The 15,884-nt window shown below is 38.2% G+C and overlaps 1 protein-coding gene across 11 annotated transcripts in view; it reads right to left on the reverse strand.

Annotated features, from left to right (window-relative positions):
- Nucleotides 1–15,884, reverse strand: part of Rabgap1l (RAB GTPase activating protein 1 like) — a 750,530-nt gene that overhangs the window by 12,067 nt on the left and 722,579 nt on the right. For 9 of the 11 annotated variants that reach the window (XM_074047408.1, XM_074047406.1, XM_074047411.1 and 6 more), the window contains 3 exons: nt 11,045–11,155; nt 4,701–4,805; nt 3,085–3,168 (listed from right to left, as the gene is read on the reverse strand). In XM_074047408.1, coding sequence (XP_073903509.1) covers nt 3,085–3,168; nt 4,701–4,805; nt 11,045–11,155 — 300 coding nt within the window. Of the gene's footprint in view, nt 1–3,084; nt 3,169–4,700; nt 4,806–11,044; nt 11,156–14,891; nt 15,033–15,884 lie in introns of those variants that run through there. The other 2 variants (XM_074047419.1, XM_074047407.1) reach the window with 2 other exon arrangements.

The following is a 15,884-nucleotide window of genomic DNA, read 5'->3' on the forward strand; positions in this document are numbered from 1 at the left end:
AGTGACACACATGGCTGGTTTCTTGCTGTCACTAGCTTTCTGTGACTAATTCCAATGAATTCCTAGCTTCACTGTGGAATCAATCTATAGAATCTTTGCTGAGTATGTACTTTGTATATAAATTATGTTGAGAATCTGATGAAAATAATTCTGAACCAGAAACACAGCTCATTTTGCCATTCTCTTTTCAATAACAAATGTTTCCTTAAGAAATAGCAGAGTAAATAAAGTTAAGATGATGAGAAAATTATGCAGACTAAAATGAAACTCTTATTAAGAGGTTGACAATGCAGCATAGGAGTCATGAGCTTGAAGTACTGGAGTCAAATTGTGGCTTAAAAGCTTTCCTGCTTTATGGCTTTGTGATCCTGAGCAAACTCAATAATCTTTCTAAACCTCAGTTTCTTCATGAGTGAAAAGTGTAGGTTCCCACAATCAGTGTATATAAAGGATTTAGAACTGTATAATATCTGGCCAATAGAAAGTGTTTATTAAATAAAATCTGTTTAGTTATTGATTCTGAAATAGGTGCTAATAAGTACTGGGAGCAAATAGGAAGAAATGCTCTCAAAGGGGAAAAAAGTGTTCAAAAAATTGTATGTTCAACAAAATAGAAAAATGGATAAAAGATAGTTATAGGATTTCAAGTTTTAAGGTACAAATTGGGTTAGAAACACATATGATCTACCTTTTCTATCTAAAGACAGAAAAAAATTCCAGTTGCTAAAAAATAGTTCAGAACCAAGGCTTGCTTATTGAATTCAGTTTCCACTGTCTTCAGATCCAAACCGGGGGAACATTTAGTAGGACTATACTGACTAATGTTAAAAAGAACGGAGCACTCTGGCAATTTTTGCAACCATATACCCTTTTAAATAAACCAAAACATTCTGAAATATAGCCAAGGATAGCCAGTTCCAACTACACAATACACTTAGATTATGTTTTGGATCCCAACTGTCTTCAGAGAGATGGGTCTGTTGTCTTCTATATTACTGGAAGTGCTTGCCAGATAATATTCAGGAGAGTCCCCAGAATTAATGTTTGAAGAGCGTGGCATAATGTGGCAATGAAGAAATGCATTGGCAGTGATGACAGTTTCCACAGCTCATGGTCTTTAATGTTCCTTGTGCTAATTTATGTTTAACTGCCCCTTCTCCTAGCTACCTAACTTCAAAATCTCAAGATCGCCTCTGTCTTTGCTGTTAGTTGTTCTGGCCAAGTGCCCTGTTTCTTCTCACTCTGACTGTGGCGTCTGTGTCCTTGCCCCGTAGTTCACATTCCTAATGGAGTCAAAGTATACCAACAACATGTCCCTGAGCAGCCACTTTCCTGCTGGAAAATTCCTACTTCAGTCAAGTATGGTGGCAAACAATCTGTATTAATAGCTACTCAAGAGGGAGAGGCAGAAAGATCATGAGTTTGAGCCTAGCCCAGGCAAATTTAGTGAGATCTGGTTCAAAAATTAATTAATCAATTAATTTAAAAAGAAACAGAAGTGATGCGGGCATGGCTCAAGTGGCAGAGTGCTCGCCTAGCATGTGTGAGGCCCCGTGTTCAATCCCTAGTACTGCAAATAAATAAACAATTCCTACTATAAACCGAATAAAATCCAAACTCTTCAGCCTAGCCATTCAGGCATTCCTGGGCCCCAGCAAACCTTTGCTTTTCTTCTTTCTTAAACTTATTGCCAAGTACAATTTTTTTCTGTTCCCTAACATACCTCTGTGCTGTTCCCTCTTCCCACCATTTCTATCCATCTCCATATACCAAAGTCTCACCCAGCCTCTGAAGCACAGTTCAAGTGTCCCACAGTAACAAGCTTGCTTTTCTCTTACTGATACATAGGCATTACTGCTACCCACTACAAGACAAGATTCTATCTTAGAGAAATTGGATTATTTTATCTTTTCATCTCCTGAAGTATCAAGTTTCACTAACAACAAGCATTAAGTAAACATGTTATCATGATAGAGTAAGATAACTCTAAAATTTTATTTCTAAAAAATGTTCCATGGATATGAGAAATCCTTATTTTCTTTTTGTGGTGCTAGGGACCAAACCCAGCCTGGTGCATTAGGCAAATACTTTACCACTAAGCCACATCCCCAGTCCTTAAAGAATCTTTATAAAATATAAAGTGAATTAAAGTTACTTCAAAAAAGGGGAGAATAATATAATTCGACCTGTTATATAAATTATAAATTTATTTACATAGCATTATGTATGTAACAATGACGTGTACTAAACACATGAAGGATTATCTCTAATTGGCAGAATTAAAGGTTTGTTTTCTTTGTGCTTTTCTGAATTTTCCTAATTTTCTACAAAAACAAAAGTATCACTTATAAGCAGAAAAACAAATTTAAAAAATGCACACAATCAGATTTCAACATCCTTTGTGAGGCAGATGGTCATAGGGAAATCCTTGGATCAGAAGATGGCAAATGGTACTTTAATTCTGGAAACCTGGAATGTGAATAGTCAACTCAGGGTTTCACAGTAATGAGGGCTCTTTGCCATGTCCAGCCAACAAGAGGGATAGGAAGATACAACCAGAGCTGGAACAAGCTTTCTAGGACCACCCTGGTGATGGAGTCAGAGCTTCTTCAAGGAGAGAAAGCCCTCTGTCAAAAATGCATTTTAAGCTTCAGAGTAGAAAGCTTCCTGCTAGCATTGGCCTGCAGTGAGTAAGGCCACAGAGCCATGCAAGAAAATGTGCCCACATTCTGTACTGTGAGAGTAAGGGCTAAACTTACTCCTAAATATTGCCATTTAATACAATCACTAAACTATGCAATGAGCAAAACGCTACCAGTGGGATCTCCTGGAAGAGAATCCCAATGGTAATGACATATGAAGTTTCCCATCCTCTGAATCGACCAAACACTGTGAACAATCAACAGACTGTTTTGGCCAAGTAGACCTCCCAAACTATCAGCAAGAGCATCCAACCCCAGCCTATTTGAGAGGAGAAAATGAGGTACCAAATTTAGTTAATCTAGAAAACTGCTCTGGAAAGTCTAAAAACAAAATACCAAAAGTATTTACTTTTATAGTACAAAATCCACAGTGGCATAGTACCTGTTTATACTCGGCAATGATAGCTGTAGTCTTCTTTATTTCATATTCTGCCTTCTCTAGTTGCTTTCTGAAGACTTCTTTTAGCTGGAAAGAAAAAAAAAATCAGGATTTCCCCCAAAATCTTCATAAATTTCCACAAACATCAACATTCAAGTCTTCCTGTGTCACAGTCAGTGACAATGGTAACTGCCACAACTTGAAAACCTAATCATCTCCAGCAATATAGAAGTCTTTCTTCTCATTAAAGCAGAAGGCAATGAGCAACCGTATTATAAAACTGTGTGTGCTCACTGCACACTTGATAAGCACACTGCTAAGTTTGTACTGCTTAGCAGTAAACACATGCACTAAGTGTCAGTTCATAAACTATCTTTATTGTAAGAGTTTAAAACAAAATACCAAGGCAACACTGCATGCTAGTTTTGTTACTCTTGATGCCATATTATAGTTCCCTATTGTCACTACTGTTATCTCTCTGAAGACAAAGACAAGATGCTTTGGAGTCAGGAGATGGAAGAAGATTAGAGCTCTTGAGAAGGACAAGAGATTCAGGGAGTGAGTTTAGAAGGAGCCAAAGAACATGTGATGAAGGAACTTGTATTATAGTCCTGGAATGCTAAATCATGAGTATTATACTTAAAATCACAGCTATTTTTGCAGCCCAATAGGTCTAGAATTCTAGGTACAGAGGAAAGTGAAGTGGTAAAAAGGTTCAGAAGCTACCAGATAAAAAGGAAAGAATTCAATTATGTCAAGTTGTTGACCAAGCAAATAATGAAACAAATATTAAAAAATCACCTAATTAAGCTTTAAGGACATAATCAAAATAAAGAAATGAATTCTGTTTTGCTACCATTCTGCTTTATATTTAGTACTACTGATGCCTCAGAATAAAACTCATTCATCATGATTTAAGAGACTTCTTCACTTTATAAACTAATTCTATTAGTAAAATTCAAACAAGCTCTTGACAGTAGACTTTCAATTATCTGTGAAGAAGCTCTAATCCATAGTGTAATCTTCAGCACCATGACTGGGACTGCCCCATGGAGAACAATGGTGAAGCCTGCTGTTTCAGCTCACATACAGTGTAAGGTGCTAGCTTCAACATGGGTTTCCAAAGGGTTTCTTTATGCTCGCCATGGAGTAGGTCTACAAGCTCTGCCAGAAAGGTTGCCTCTTCTTCTAGGACATGAATCAGAAAAACGAAGTATGACCAAGGCAGAAACTCTAAGGCAATGTCCAGCAGAGAACACAGAAGGCTTTCAGTTCAGCAATGCTCATAAACTACTTTAGAAAAGTCAATTATCTTGAGATACAGCATGAAACTTCTAGATTAGTCAAAGCTCTTGGATCATAATTCCAAGATACTAAACTTAGAGAAAACTCAACATTTTTGCTAGATATCTCAGGAGAGGAAAATTCCTAAAAGCTATTCAAGGCCAAAATCACTGTCTCCTCTTACAACTTCCTTCAAAAGAAATGTCAAGACTCAAATATTTACATTTACTGCTTCAATATCACCCTCAAGTTACAAATTAATTTTATTTTTTATAGTAGTAATCAATGCCCTATCAATATACCTGTGCACAGAGAAGCCCACATGTGCCTTTTACCTGGGCAGTCTCTTCCTCTTGCTTCCTCTTCTCCTCCTCTGTCTCCACCAGCCTCTGCTTGGTCAGGAGGAGCTCCTTATTCAGCACGTCTGCCTTGTCTTCTGCCTGTGTGCCAGGGCATAGCACAGCCACAAAGAAGGTGAAGAAATCCTTAGTATGCTTTCTCCAAATTCAGTCTCTACAACTACTGCAAGTCATTCTTGTCCCTTCCAGCTTACTCAAGGGATGGTTTTTTCCTCTGGCCAACTATGTGATGGGCACTTGGCACAAATTATCCCTAATTCTCACAACACTAATAATTTTACAGCTAATGACAGTGAGGTTTAGAGACATCAAATAAACTGGGGTCACAAATATACTGTCAGAGTTGGGATCTGAATTTAGATGTCAATGACATCAAAAACCATGTCCTTCTAAGCACGTCTCACATTTTCAGATGTCACAACAGCAGCCACTCTGTGTTGATTGACCTGGTAAGGAGGTAGAGCCTCACAGAAGCTTCTAACTGGTAGTGCATGAGGGAGGATTCAGAGACGACGAGTGGATAGGCTGATCTGTAGATAACAGTTAGGTGGGAAAATTCAAAGATCAGCTAAGGTAAACTGACCATAAGGCTGCTCACACAGGTCAGTGAGTAGAGTAAGCAGAAATTTAAGATCAAGAACCTATAACAGGATAAGGCATGCAGGAAACTGAAATGTGGACCAGGAATCCCAGTAGGGAAGACTAGAATGGCCAGGAAGAGCTCAGAGAAAGCCGTCTGGATACTGTTCCAAAATGAACTGTATAAGCACTGTGTGTATATTTAACATAGCTAATGTCTGTTTTGTACTCCAGGGCCCTCCCTTTATGTCCTTTATGTCCCAGTCTCACATTTACGCTACGGAGAACATGACCTGGATTGCTCCACTCACTCCCATCTAAATTAGCCCCACTATTTAATCTCTCCCATTTCCCTGGATAGCACTGTTGTCACAACTTACATGTGAGATTTACTTGTCTTGCCCACTAGACTTTCAGCCCCAGGAGGAACCATGTTTCTTTTGCTCATCACTATATCCCCAGCATCACACCCACCTGGGGACAGGAGGAGGTTCTTCTAAGTATTTGTTGAATGCACAAATATGTCACTACACCAGCCAACTGTGTGCAGTGAAGGTGGAAGAGGGGTAAAGGATGAGTTCAGCAAAGAAAATCCAGAGGCAGAGGAGAGGCAGCTATTTGAAGAAGCTATTCCTGGCTGATAGCAGCCAAGCATTATCCAAGTAATCCTGCACACTGGTTAGGTGTCTTCTGTCTCTGTTTTACCATGTCTCCCACAAGTCCAGATGGCCAGGCCAGCATGGTTGCTGGAGACTGGCAGAGAACTACAGCCCAGCTTCTCTGTTCTTGTAGCCTTCCAGCTCCTGATATCCCATATCCCATTGTTACGGTTCTGTCTTCAAAGCATTTGGAACTCTTGAGTATTTAAGGTGAAAAAGTCCCTTAGAAGTCTTAAAGAGACTTTATATACTTATATGAAATAGAACAAAGAAACCTCTTGCAACTGTTTTAAGTGGGGCAGAGAGGGGGAAGACAGTGGTGATGATCGACCAATGTACAGTATAAGCTTATTTGGAATTGTCACTGTGAATCCCCTATATTAATGAATATATCCTAATTAAAAAAATAAAATAAAGAAGTCTTAAAGACTCTAAAATTTGTTCTGATGCATTCAATTTTGGAGGGAAAAAATTTGAACAGTAAATAAACTTGCTAAAATTAGAGATAAAGCTAACAAAAAATGTAACCTGCAAAAGTTGCAAGTTGAGTTTTTCATTTTAAAAAAACAAAAAAGACTGCAACAACATAGACTGCACCACAGGTATAGCTAGCATATCTAGCAAGCGTTTAGACGTGAGTTTAACCCCCAGTACTGAAAAAACAACAAAACTAAAAACAACAAACAAAAAACCCAAAAGACTGAAACAAACCTTCTCTTATTGTACCCCAAGTTCTACTCTGTAAAAAGAATAATCCTTTATGATGTGCAGTATGACACTTTGAGATAAGTACGTCAGATGTCTAGTTGCAAGATTTATCTAACACTTTAAACTTGAATAGTTAATGCCATGCTGACTTTAGTAACACGCTTTTCTTTTGGAAGTGCTGGGGATTGAATCCAGGTTCTTATGCATGGTAGGCAAGTGCTCTACCACTGTTTTTATTTTATTTTTGAGATGGTCTTTTTTTTTCCTTTTTTATAGTACTGGAACTTGAACTCTACTTGAGTTACTCCACCAGCCCTGAGACAGGCTCTTGCTGGCCTCCAACTCATGATCCTTCTGCCTCTGCCTCCCAAGTAGCTGGGATTATGGGTGTGGGCCACGATGCCTGGCAGTAAAAGCTTCTGGATCCTACAGTGTATCTAGCTGTTTTATAGATTTGGAAACCTCAGTAATAAAAGGGGAAAAAACACTTCCCTCAGGAAAATTTTTGAGACACACTTAAATCTCCATGCTAAAGGCTCTGTTGTTATTTGTATAGTTTCTGCAGAATAGCCTTTGTTAGGTTAAGATAAGGTAACTATACTTATTTCTATTGCTGTGATACCAAACATCCACAGCAATTATGTAGGTCCTGGATTGAAGGAGCCTCACAGTCTTCCAGGAAGCTTCAACCAAAGTTTTTCCTCTTGCTCATCAAAATATGATCAGATATGAAATAACACATCTTCCTCTAAAAACAGGCTCTGGAGCTTTGTACAACCAGCCCGCTGTACCTCATTTAGGTAGACATTATTATTAAGTGAATGTAATACTGAGCAGTTGCTCCAATTCTGTCTTTAAACATAAATTATAACACCTTCATCATCATGTGATAAAGAATGAGGGACACATTTTCATTAAGTCTCCAATGATTTATGAATGTCTTCTAATTCTTATTGCTATTTGAAGTTGTAATTATAATCTAAGGTTTCTGTGACATAACCACTGATGGGTGAAGAGAGCATAATGAAATCCACCAAACACTTTGAAAAAGGGGGAAAAGGGGAGAAGAGAATGGGAATATAATGGAGGGGTGAACTTGTTTAAAGTATGCGGAATAAACGTATGGAACTATCATAATGAAATCCCCTTGTACTATTAACGTATGCTAATAAGAAACAGGCCCTGTAACATGTTTTAAATCATGAATCAACTGATAACCTGATCAAAAGGCTTGGTTCTAAAATCAGGGAAGAGGACCTTTCAGAAATGATTCCTGTAAGAACTACCTATGCCATTGTTCAATTTGAATCCATAGCTCCTGGTCTAACACAGAACCTATTGTGGTTAGAAGGAATTCAGACACATGTTCAGTGGGAACATTATACCTCTTCTTTTTTGTTCCTTGAGAACAGAGGACAAGGAGGGCCTGACAGCAGGGCAGAAAGAAGTGCAGATGTATCTTTGCATTTCTAATCCTGACAAATCTTTATTTAAGGAGTCTGAGAGGATATGTTGTCAGAAGAGAAGACTCTTTCTGTCAAAGAGAAAACCTGAAGAGGCTTTGGTGCCCACTGTACCTGGGGAAGCCCGGAGCCAGCAACACAATGGCAAGGGTAAAGAATGATTTCTTTGGAAAAAGTTCCTAATTAATGTTCTTACTTTACAGGTTATCTCACATACAATCCACTTTCATGCTTGCTTAACATTTACTGAAGTTTTGCTATTTTGATTAAGAGATCAGATTTTGACATACTGGAATGCAAAGGCAATGGACAAGTGGGAAAGTAGAAAAGTGGGGAAGGCCGGTCTTCATTCTCAGGCTGATTCCTTTCTGTGAGCACCCAGCAGGCAAGACACCTGAATTGTCTGATAGGCAAATAGACCCCCACTGAGGCAAAAACTGCAAAATCTGAAGTTAGGAGGAGATATGCGTGAAATAGCACTTTTTATCCTTTTGCTTAGATAATCAGCTGCAATCAGCAGGATGCAGGTTTTACTACCTTTTTAAAAGGCAGAGAGAGGTATGGAAGGGGAAAAGCAGAAAGAGAAGGGATGATGGAACTCATTCCTGGGGACTGACTTAGTAGCCACATGCAGTACCTATGCACTCAATGACCAAGTACTTCGGCAGTGTCCGTGATCCACAAACAGCACTCTTTTAGAGGTAATATTTTTTCTGTTTATAAAATTACATATTAGATATTCTTACAATTAATGTGTATATTGTCATGAACATTATTTTTCTGATCCCATTGTTTTAAAAATTATTCCAGGGCTAGTAGCTAGTGGCTGCAGAAGTAGAGCACCTGCTTGGCAAGCTCAAGGCCCTGAGTTCAAACCCAATGCAACCACAACACAACCAAAAAAAAAATATATATATATATATGAACAAATAAAAATGTAAAAAAATATTCTATAGATGTACTATTATCTCCTTTATTATGGAGATGTACACTATTTGTGCTTTTTATTCTTGTAAGTAACACTGCAGTAAGCAAACTTGTATAGATAATTTTTTAAAACTATATCTCTATTCTCTTAGGATGCCTTTCCATATCAGAGTACAGATTCATCAGTTTCTTCATTTCTAAAATGGTAATAATAATATTGGCTTCATGGGATCATTAGGAAAAGTAAATGAGATAATGCTTACAAATACTACATACAGTAAGCACTCAGTACAAATTTAATTTTATGATTTGTTTAAGCCTTATGTAGGCTTACTACATACCATTAAATACATTTCTCAAATATCTTTCAACCTCTCTAGCTCATTTCACTGCATCCCCACTGAGCCCAACTGTGTACATTTTTTTAATCTAGTTAGCCATTTTAAGAAAACTATCAGTGGATGGAAGATTCAAAATGGCAGAATCAGGCATGAGTGAACGAACCATCTGGAAAGCTGAGTCTTTCCTTATAATAGGACTGTGTACCCGGGGTCAGGCTGAGTTGGGCCCTGCTTGAATGGGATCCCTCCACCTTTTTTGGCTCTGGCTCTCTTTGCCACACTTTCATCACTTCTATCAGCTAACAAATGGGCTGGTGAATGGGGTTTGTAGTTTAAAAAGCCATTTTTTAAAATGGATTCCTTTTTAATCTTCTACACAGTGTCCCAAGCAGCATATTTGGGTCTTATCTCTCAACTTACTGTACTTAAAACTTTTGAGCCTCAAAATTAGCTGCTTATATGTATGGAAAAAGATGGGCCATGACCACTTTTCAACATCCTTCATTTTGAAACACATAAGCAGATTTATGTTATCAGTGGATTTGTATTTAAGCATTCTCAATGCAAAGTTATAGCACAGGTAATGATTTACTCTTTCAGACTCAACAGCTTAAGTCTCAGTTTTTCTGGCCTTGCATCATCCATTAGGAAGATTTACTTTTTATAGGTTGGAATTGAGTAAAATTTTATATCTGCACAAGTCTTCCACCTTGCCAGTCATCTCTGAAAATACTAGTGGTAGAAAACAGGAAGTCCTAAGATTGTCAGCACTGCTGAGAGAAACAAGGGAAGTTAAACAACTGAAGGTCTTTCTAGCAACAGATGATGTTTATTGAACACATACTACTTTAGCTCGGTGCTTACCTCATTCTCATGAGGTAGATACATCTTTATACCTACTGCCAGGTGGAGAGCTGCCACATGGTTAGTAAGTGGCAGTGCTAAGATTCATACCTAGTCTGACTCTTAGTCACTGAGATGCCTGTCAGTCCAACAATTCAACTTTTAACATGCGTGCTTCATACAGAACTCCACATTTAGTAATAGATAAATTTTTGCGTGTTTGCAGTATCAGGTAGTATTAGGTATTAGGCAGGTATTCTACCACTTGAGCCATGCTCTCAGCCATTTTGCTTTTAGTTTGTTTTTGAAATAGGTTCTCATGCTAATTTTGCCAGGGCTGGCCTTGGATGAGGTCTTCCTGTGTCTGCCTCCTGAGTAGCTGGGATTATACATGTGTGATATCATGCCAGGTTTAGATTAGAATTCTTACTGGAACAAAAAAAACCAGGTGCCTACAAATGTTAAGAGTGGTGATTAGTATAAACTTGGTGACTAATATTCTTAGGTAATTATGCTAGCAGCTCTTGGTATAGGAAAAGTACTGATAAAGAGAACGGACACCAGAGAAGTTCAGAGGTATGAACAACTATACCACACATGATGTTTGGAAATGATTCAAACTGTGGTCAAAACTTACTTTTTCCACTCTCTTCAACCAGCACAAGCTGTCCCCTCCCACCTGCTACCCACCCACTCACCTATCTTACAGAGCCTGAGAGAAATGCAGCCAGAGCAACTCGCTCCTTACCCTGGAGGAAGCTGCCATAGTCTCATTTTTACCTAGTGAATGACAAATTTACCTGGTCCAAATCATTCCGCAGAGCAATTTTGCTGGTTACTAGCTCGTGGGCAAGGTCATCGTTCTCTTGTTCCAACCTCATGCTGGCCTCCTGTAATCTTCGGTTCTCCCTCTGCAGAAAAAGAGCAACAGCCCAATGTAGGCATTAGTGCCTGCACACAGAGTAGAAATGAAAGGAAGGAAATGGGGAGGAAAAACAAGCGACGACAACAAAGTGAACTTTCAAAGGTGTAAAAAGGCGAAGGCGAGTGGCACAGGAAGGCAGGTTGCTGTTTGGGAAACAACAGTGAGTTTAGCTAGCGGTGCAGATGCGGTACTCTACCCATTGAAGCTTACAAACATCCCCTGGCCCCTCCAGACAGAGCTTCATTAGGAAAAATGCACTGTAAAGAGCACATTTCCAACAGTACTCCCAATCCTGTGAGGTTGTCATACCAACCTGGAAACATGCGCAGTGGCTCTAACCTCAACCTCAAGAGAAACTGCAAGACACAGTAGGGATGACAGTCAACATTCTTCCAAGATCAGGGTTCAAATTAATTGAGAATATTTAAGAACTCTAAATCCATAATCAAGATATGTGGGTTCATGATTTTGCTATCAGCTGAAATTTTTAATTGTTTGGTTAAGAATATGCTTGCCTTTCTGAAACCTATTTTTGTGTTAGTGAAAGCAATAGTCCCTATAGTAAATTCTCTGTTAATTTCATTTTGCTCAAATGTCAAATTAAAAGAACCTGGGTAAAATAAATTACTGAGTTGTCCCCTAGCCTGAAAAATCTGAAAGTTACATGATGGAAGAACCAAGTAACTAATTTGTATGAAGCAAAATAATGAGAATTTTTAAAAGTGTACTCCTATTAACTAGTACTATGAACTTGGTATACTTATGTTTATTTTCAGGATAGTAATTATGCCAAAGTATCAGAAGTGCTTTCTTTGCTACTGCTAGCAGTTATAGGAGATGCAAATAAGACTGACAGGAAAGACTTTAATGTGAAGAAACCTTGGTTTTACATCAACACTCTTAACTGTTTTCTGCAAGGGTAGCAAAACCTTGTCTGGTACTGATAAGAAACCAGAAGACAAATACATATCTTGGAAGATAGTGTTTCACAGCATCCTAGGTAGGGTGAAATTAATTTTATCTTCTATAGAACAACCTGGTGTTTGTTACATAAAAAGAAGAGAATATAATCTCTTTACTTCGCTTTGTTTAAGAAGGACTAAGAAACAGATGGTAAGGGCAAAGTCTGAGACTTTCCCCAAGGCAGAGGATCCAAAGAGGGAAAGCCAGCAGAGAAATTAAAGGATGAACTTTGTTCTTTGACTATGTCTTTTTTCTTAAATGGAAAAGAGACTAGGAAAATTGGGGGGAATGCAAAAAAAAAAAATTACTGAAAAAGATGATATACACTAAAAAAAGACAGAAACAACACCAAATCACTTAAATACTTTAAAATAAAAACATGGCAGAATCTGACACAGTGTTAAAATATTAAGAGAAAAATGTCTAGTATCAGAGGAAGTACTTAATGCCATCTTGTAGGAAAAAGGATAATAATAGAAACAACAGATATTAACAACGGTAGGTAGTAGATAAATTTTTGTGTTGTCCTTGTCCTTTAAAAATGTTTCCAAGTTTATTTGTTTTCTTTCCCCAGCAACGACAACCTCCTCAGGAGAACATGCCTCTTTCTTTACTCAGGCACAAATGGGAGTTTTGTGTATTGGCTGCTCCACTGCCCAGCCTACAGGAGGAAAAGCAAGGCTTACAGAAGGATGAGCCTTCAGAAGGAAGCAATATTAAAAACACCCTGAAGAAATAAAGGAGAAAAAATTAAAAAAAAAAGGAACCTGAATCAAGATAAGTGAGAAACCATTCCAATAAACACATTTTGGATTAAAAAAATTTCCACGTTTCTTACGGTAAATATATAATGCATTCATAATGAGATTTTAAAAACAGTTTTGTTAAAAAAAAGAAAAAAGGACAATTCAGAATTTCAATTCTACTAGGAAGAGATAAAATACTAAAATGAGAATTTTTTTTAAGTCTACTCCTATTAATAGGTCATATTCTACACAAAACCATGTTGGACCTGTCCTTGTGACCAAGGGACAATGTAACTCTTCAAAAGTGCTGCTTTGCCAGAGACCCTATCCCCAGGCTATCCGGAAAAGACAGTGGACAGATTTATAGGGGCAACTTGTACTCACTGAATTCTGTTTCCTCAGCTACACAAGTTCTACCCACCCACAGAAACATGGAAAATAATACATTAAAAACCAGGGCTTTACAGTTGAACCTTTCAGTCTTTGCCAAAGGAACCCGATTTCTAGGAGGAGCTGGAAAGTTAAGTCTTTATTTCTGATATAGCTAACTATTACTTCTTTTTTGTGGAAATGTTAAGTACTTGTAGAAAACAGATTTTAAAATCATGTTTTAGAAACTTTTAAAATAAATTCCCTCCTTGCCAGGAAAAAGCAGTAACAACCAGCACAATTGCAACATAATATATTTCACAATGCATGCAGCTAGGGTGGGGAAGAGATTTTTCTCATTTCTTGATAAAGGCCTTCAAGAGACCAAGATAAGATTACTTTAATACCTGACTTAAATGTCCTGTTTCTACTGAAAATAAACTCACAGAACTCCAGTGTACAAAATGCTTCCTCAATTATTATTTATATTACGTTAATTTGACACAGGTGAAAACATTGCAGCTACCAGCTTTTCAGGTTAGTTATATGCTTAGAACTGAGCTAACCACCAGAAAGTCATATGATATTTGCGGGAAAGTTCTTTATTCAAGTATTTAAAAACTTCACCTTTGACTACAGCCAAATATCTGGTGGACTACATATTACAAAGACAAGTGGAAGTGAGCACACTGAAGTCCTAACCAGCAGCTTCTCATTTACAGTGACTGCTATCTCTTGAACCCTTCCTAACAACTAAAACGACAGGAATGCCGGTGGGGAATATTTGGGAGAATATGAGTGTCTGAGGGTCCCTAAAGAGCAGACTGGTCTATGGGGTGCTCCTATTGGCTTTCACTTTAGCAAGCAGCTTCAGTTTGGTGTCTGCGAAGCAAGCAGCACAGTGGGAAGTGTCAGACTCTGGCTTTGCACTCACAGACAAGGGAAAGCAAGCTACGGGGTCAAAAATGCAGTATCGTCCTCCAAAGTACAAGCCTGGGGTGGTGAGGTATTCTCAGGACACTCCAGTGCCACTGAGTGCTGCAGTAAGACACTGATACTAAAACGAGATTTTCTACAAAGAACTTGCTCGCTCAGACCAAGAGTTAGTGGAGATTACATTTCTTAGATGTCTTTTCTAGCCTTTACCCTGGAGCCAGTTCTGTTTTCAGTACTGATTTAAGAAAGTGTGCCTTCACATTAGACGAGAAGAAAGATAGACCTGATGTTGATTGGTTCATTTTGAAAGGTTGTATGGTCTGCCCAAGGGAGAGACTTTGAGTCAGCCCCAATAACCTCAGCCCCAAGACATTCACATGCTGTAAATTTGCAAAAGCACATGTGCTGAATGGTCAAGAGCCTGTAAACAAAACAAGCAGACTACTTCCATTGCTTGTCAGAAAAGATCACAGAGGACAATGGTTACACAACCCTGGAAACTCACAACACACTGCCTGAAACACTCCATCTCACACAGCTGACACCATCTGAACAAAAATCACACGACTTTCCTAACCAGCTCCCTCTCCTCTTGCACAGGAATTGTACAGCTGGGAAATTTTGGTGAGTAACTTTTGGGAGGAGGATACTGCATTTTTCAAAGAGACAGACGCTGAAACAGACATACATAGATTAAAAAAAACTTACCTCCTCAAAAGTCATAGACCAACTACCGTTTTCAATCATAGGTACAAAGACAATTGAAAAAAAAAGTAATATCCAGTGAAATTGCACACCTACTAACACATTTAGGAAATGTCAGTAACAAAAACAGACACTTGTTAATGCTATTCTATTTTGCTTTTTCTTAGTGTCCTGCAAGTTCTCTCTGTGACTACAAACATTCGATGTTCCAATATACTTGAGGGAGTCAGTGGGCAAGTCTCAACTCAGGAAGACTCATGCTAGAAACTCCTCCCTTTCCACCCTGCTATTTGCAGTCTGCATGACTGATGAAAATACTGTGTGGGACTATTAGCAACTAAGGGTGAGTTGTTGATACTGCACTATTAAAACTGAGTGGAAGGAACTTCCTTATATGACAAGGAAGCCTTGCAAAGTAGTTCATTTTGCAAACAGGCAAAAGAATGAACTTGCTGAGCAGGGGAATGCTCCAGTCCCATTTGTTTATGGGGGCTGAAGACTGGATGCAGCAACTCAAGGGACTGTGAATGTCATTTATTCCAAGATGAGAAATCAGAGAAATGTGAACTGGCAATCAAAGAAAATAAACTCAGCTTTCAGGGGAAAATGATAGGGAAGGAAGAACTATAAACCTTTGCTCAATATTTTGGGTGTGTTGTCTGTGCTATGATGAATTCTTGGCACATCAGGAGAAAATGTTTCTCTAAAAGACACAGTACAATTTTATTAGCAACAACACACTCAACTCTTACATGCTTTCTTTTGAATACCTCTTTTAAAAGAGCTGATAATCATCACTTTTAAATTGTCAGAAAACAAATTATTGCCATACAAAGATAAATGCCTACAATTGAAATGTTTAAATGTCTATTTTATCTGTAAGTGAAGATTTGAGAAAGAAAATCTGGATATTTCAAAGTTTTATACCTTCCTTCTTTTCTCATCATATCCAGTTTTATCTTTCTAGTGGCAATTTTTAAAAATTTAGATGTCAGA

Source organism: Castor canadensis, chromosome 11, assembly GCF_047511655.1.
Source record: "Castor canadensis chromosome 11, mCasCan1.hap1v2, whole genome shotgun sequence".
Classification (NCBI taxonomy): Eukaryota; Metazoa; Chordata; class Mammalia; order Rodentia; family Castoridae; genus Castor; species Castor canadensis.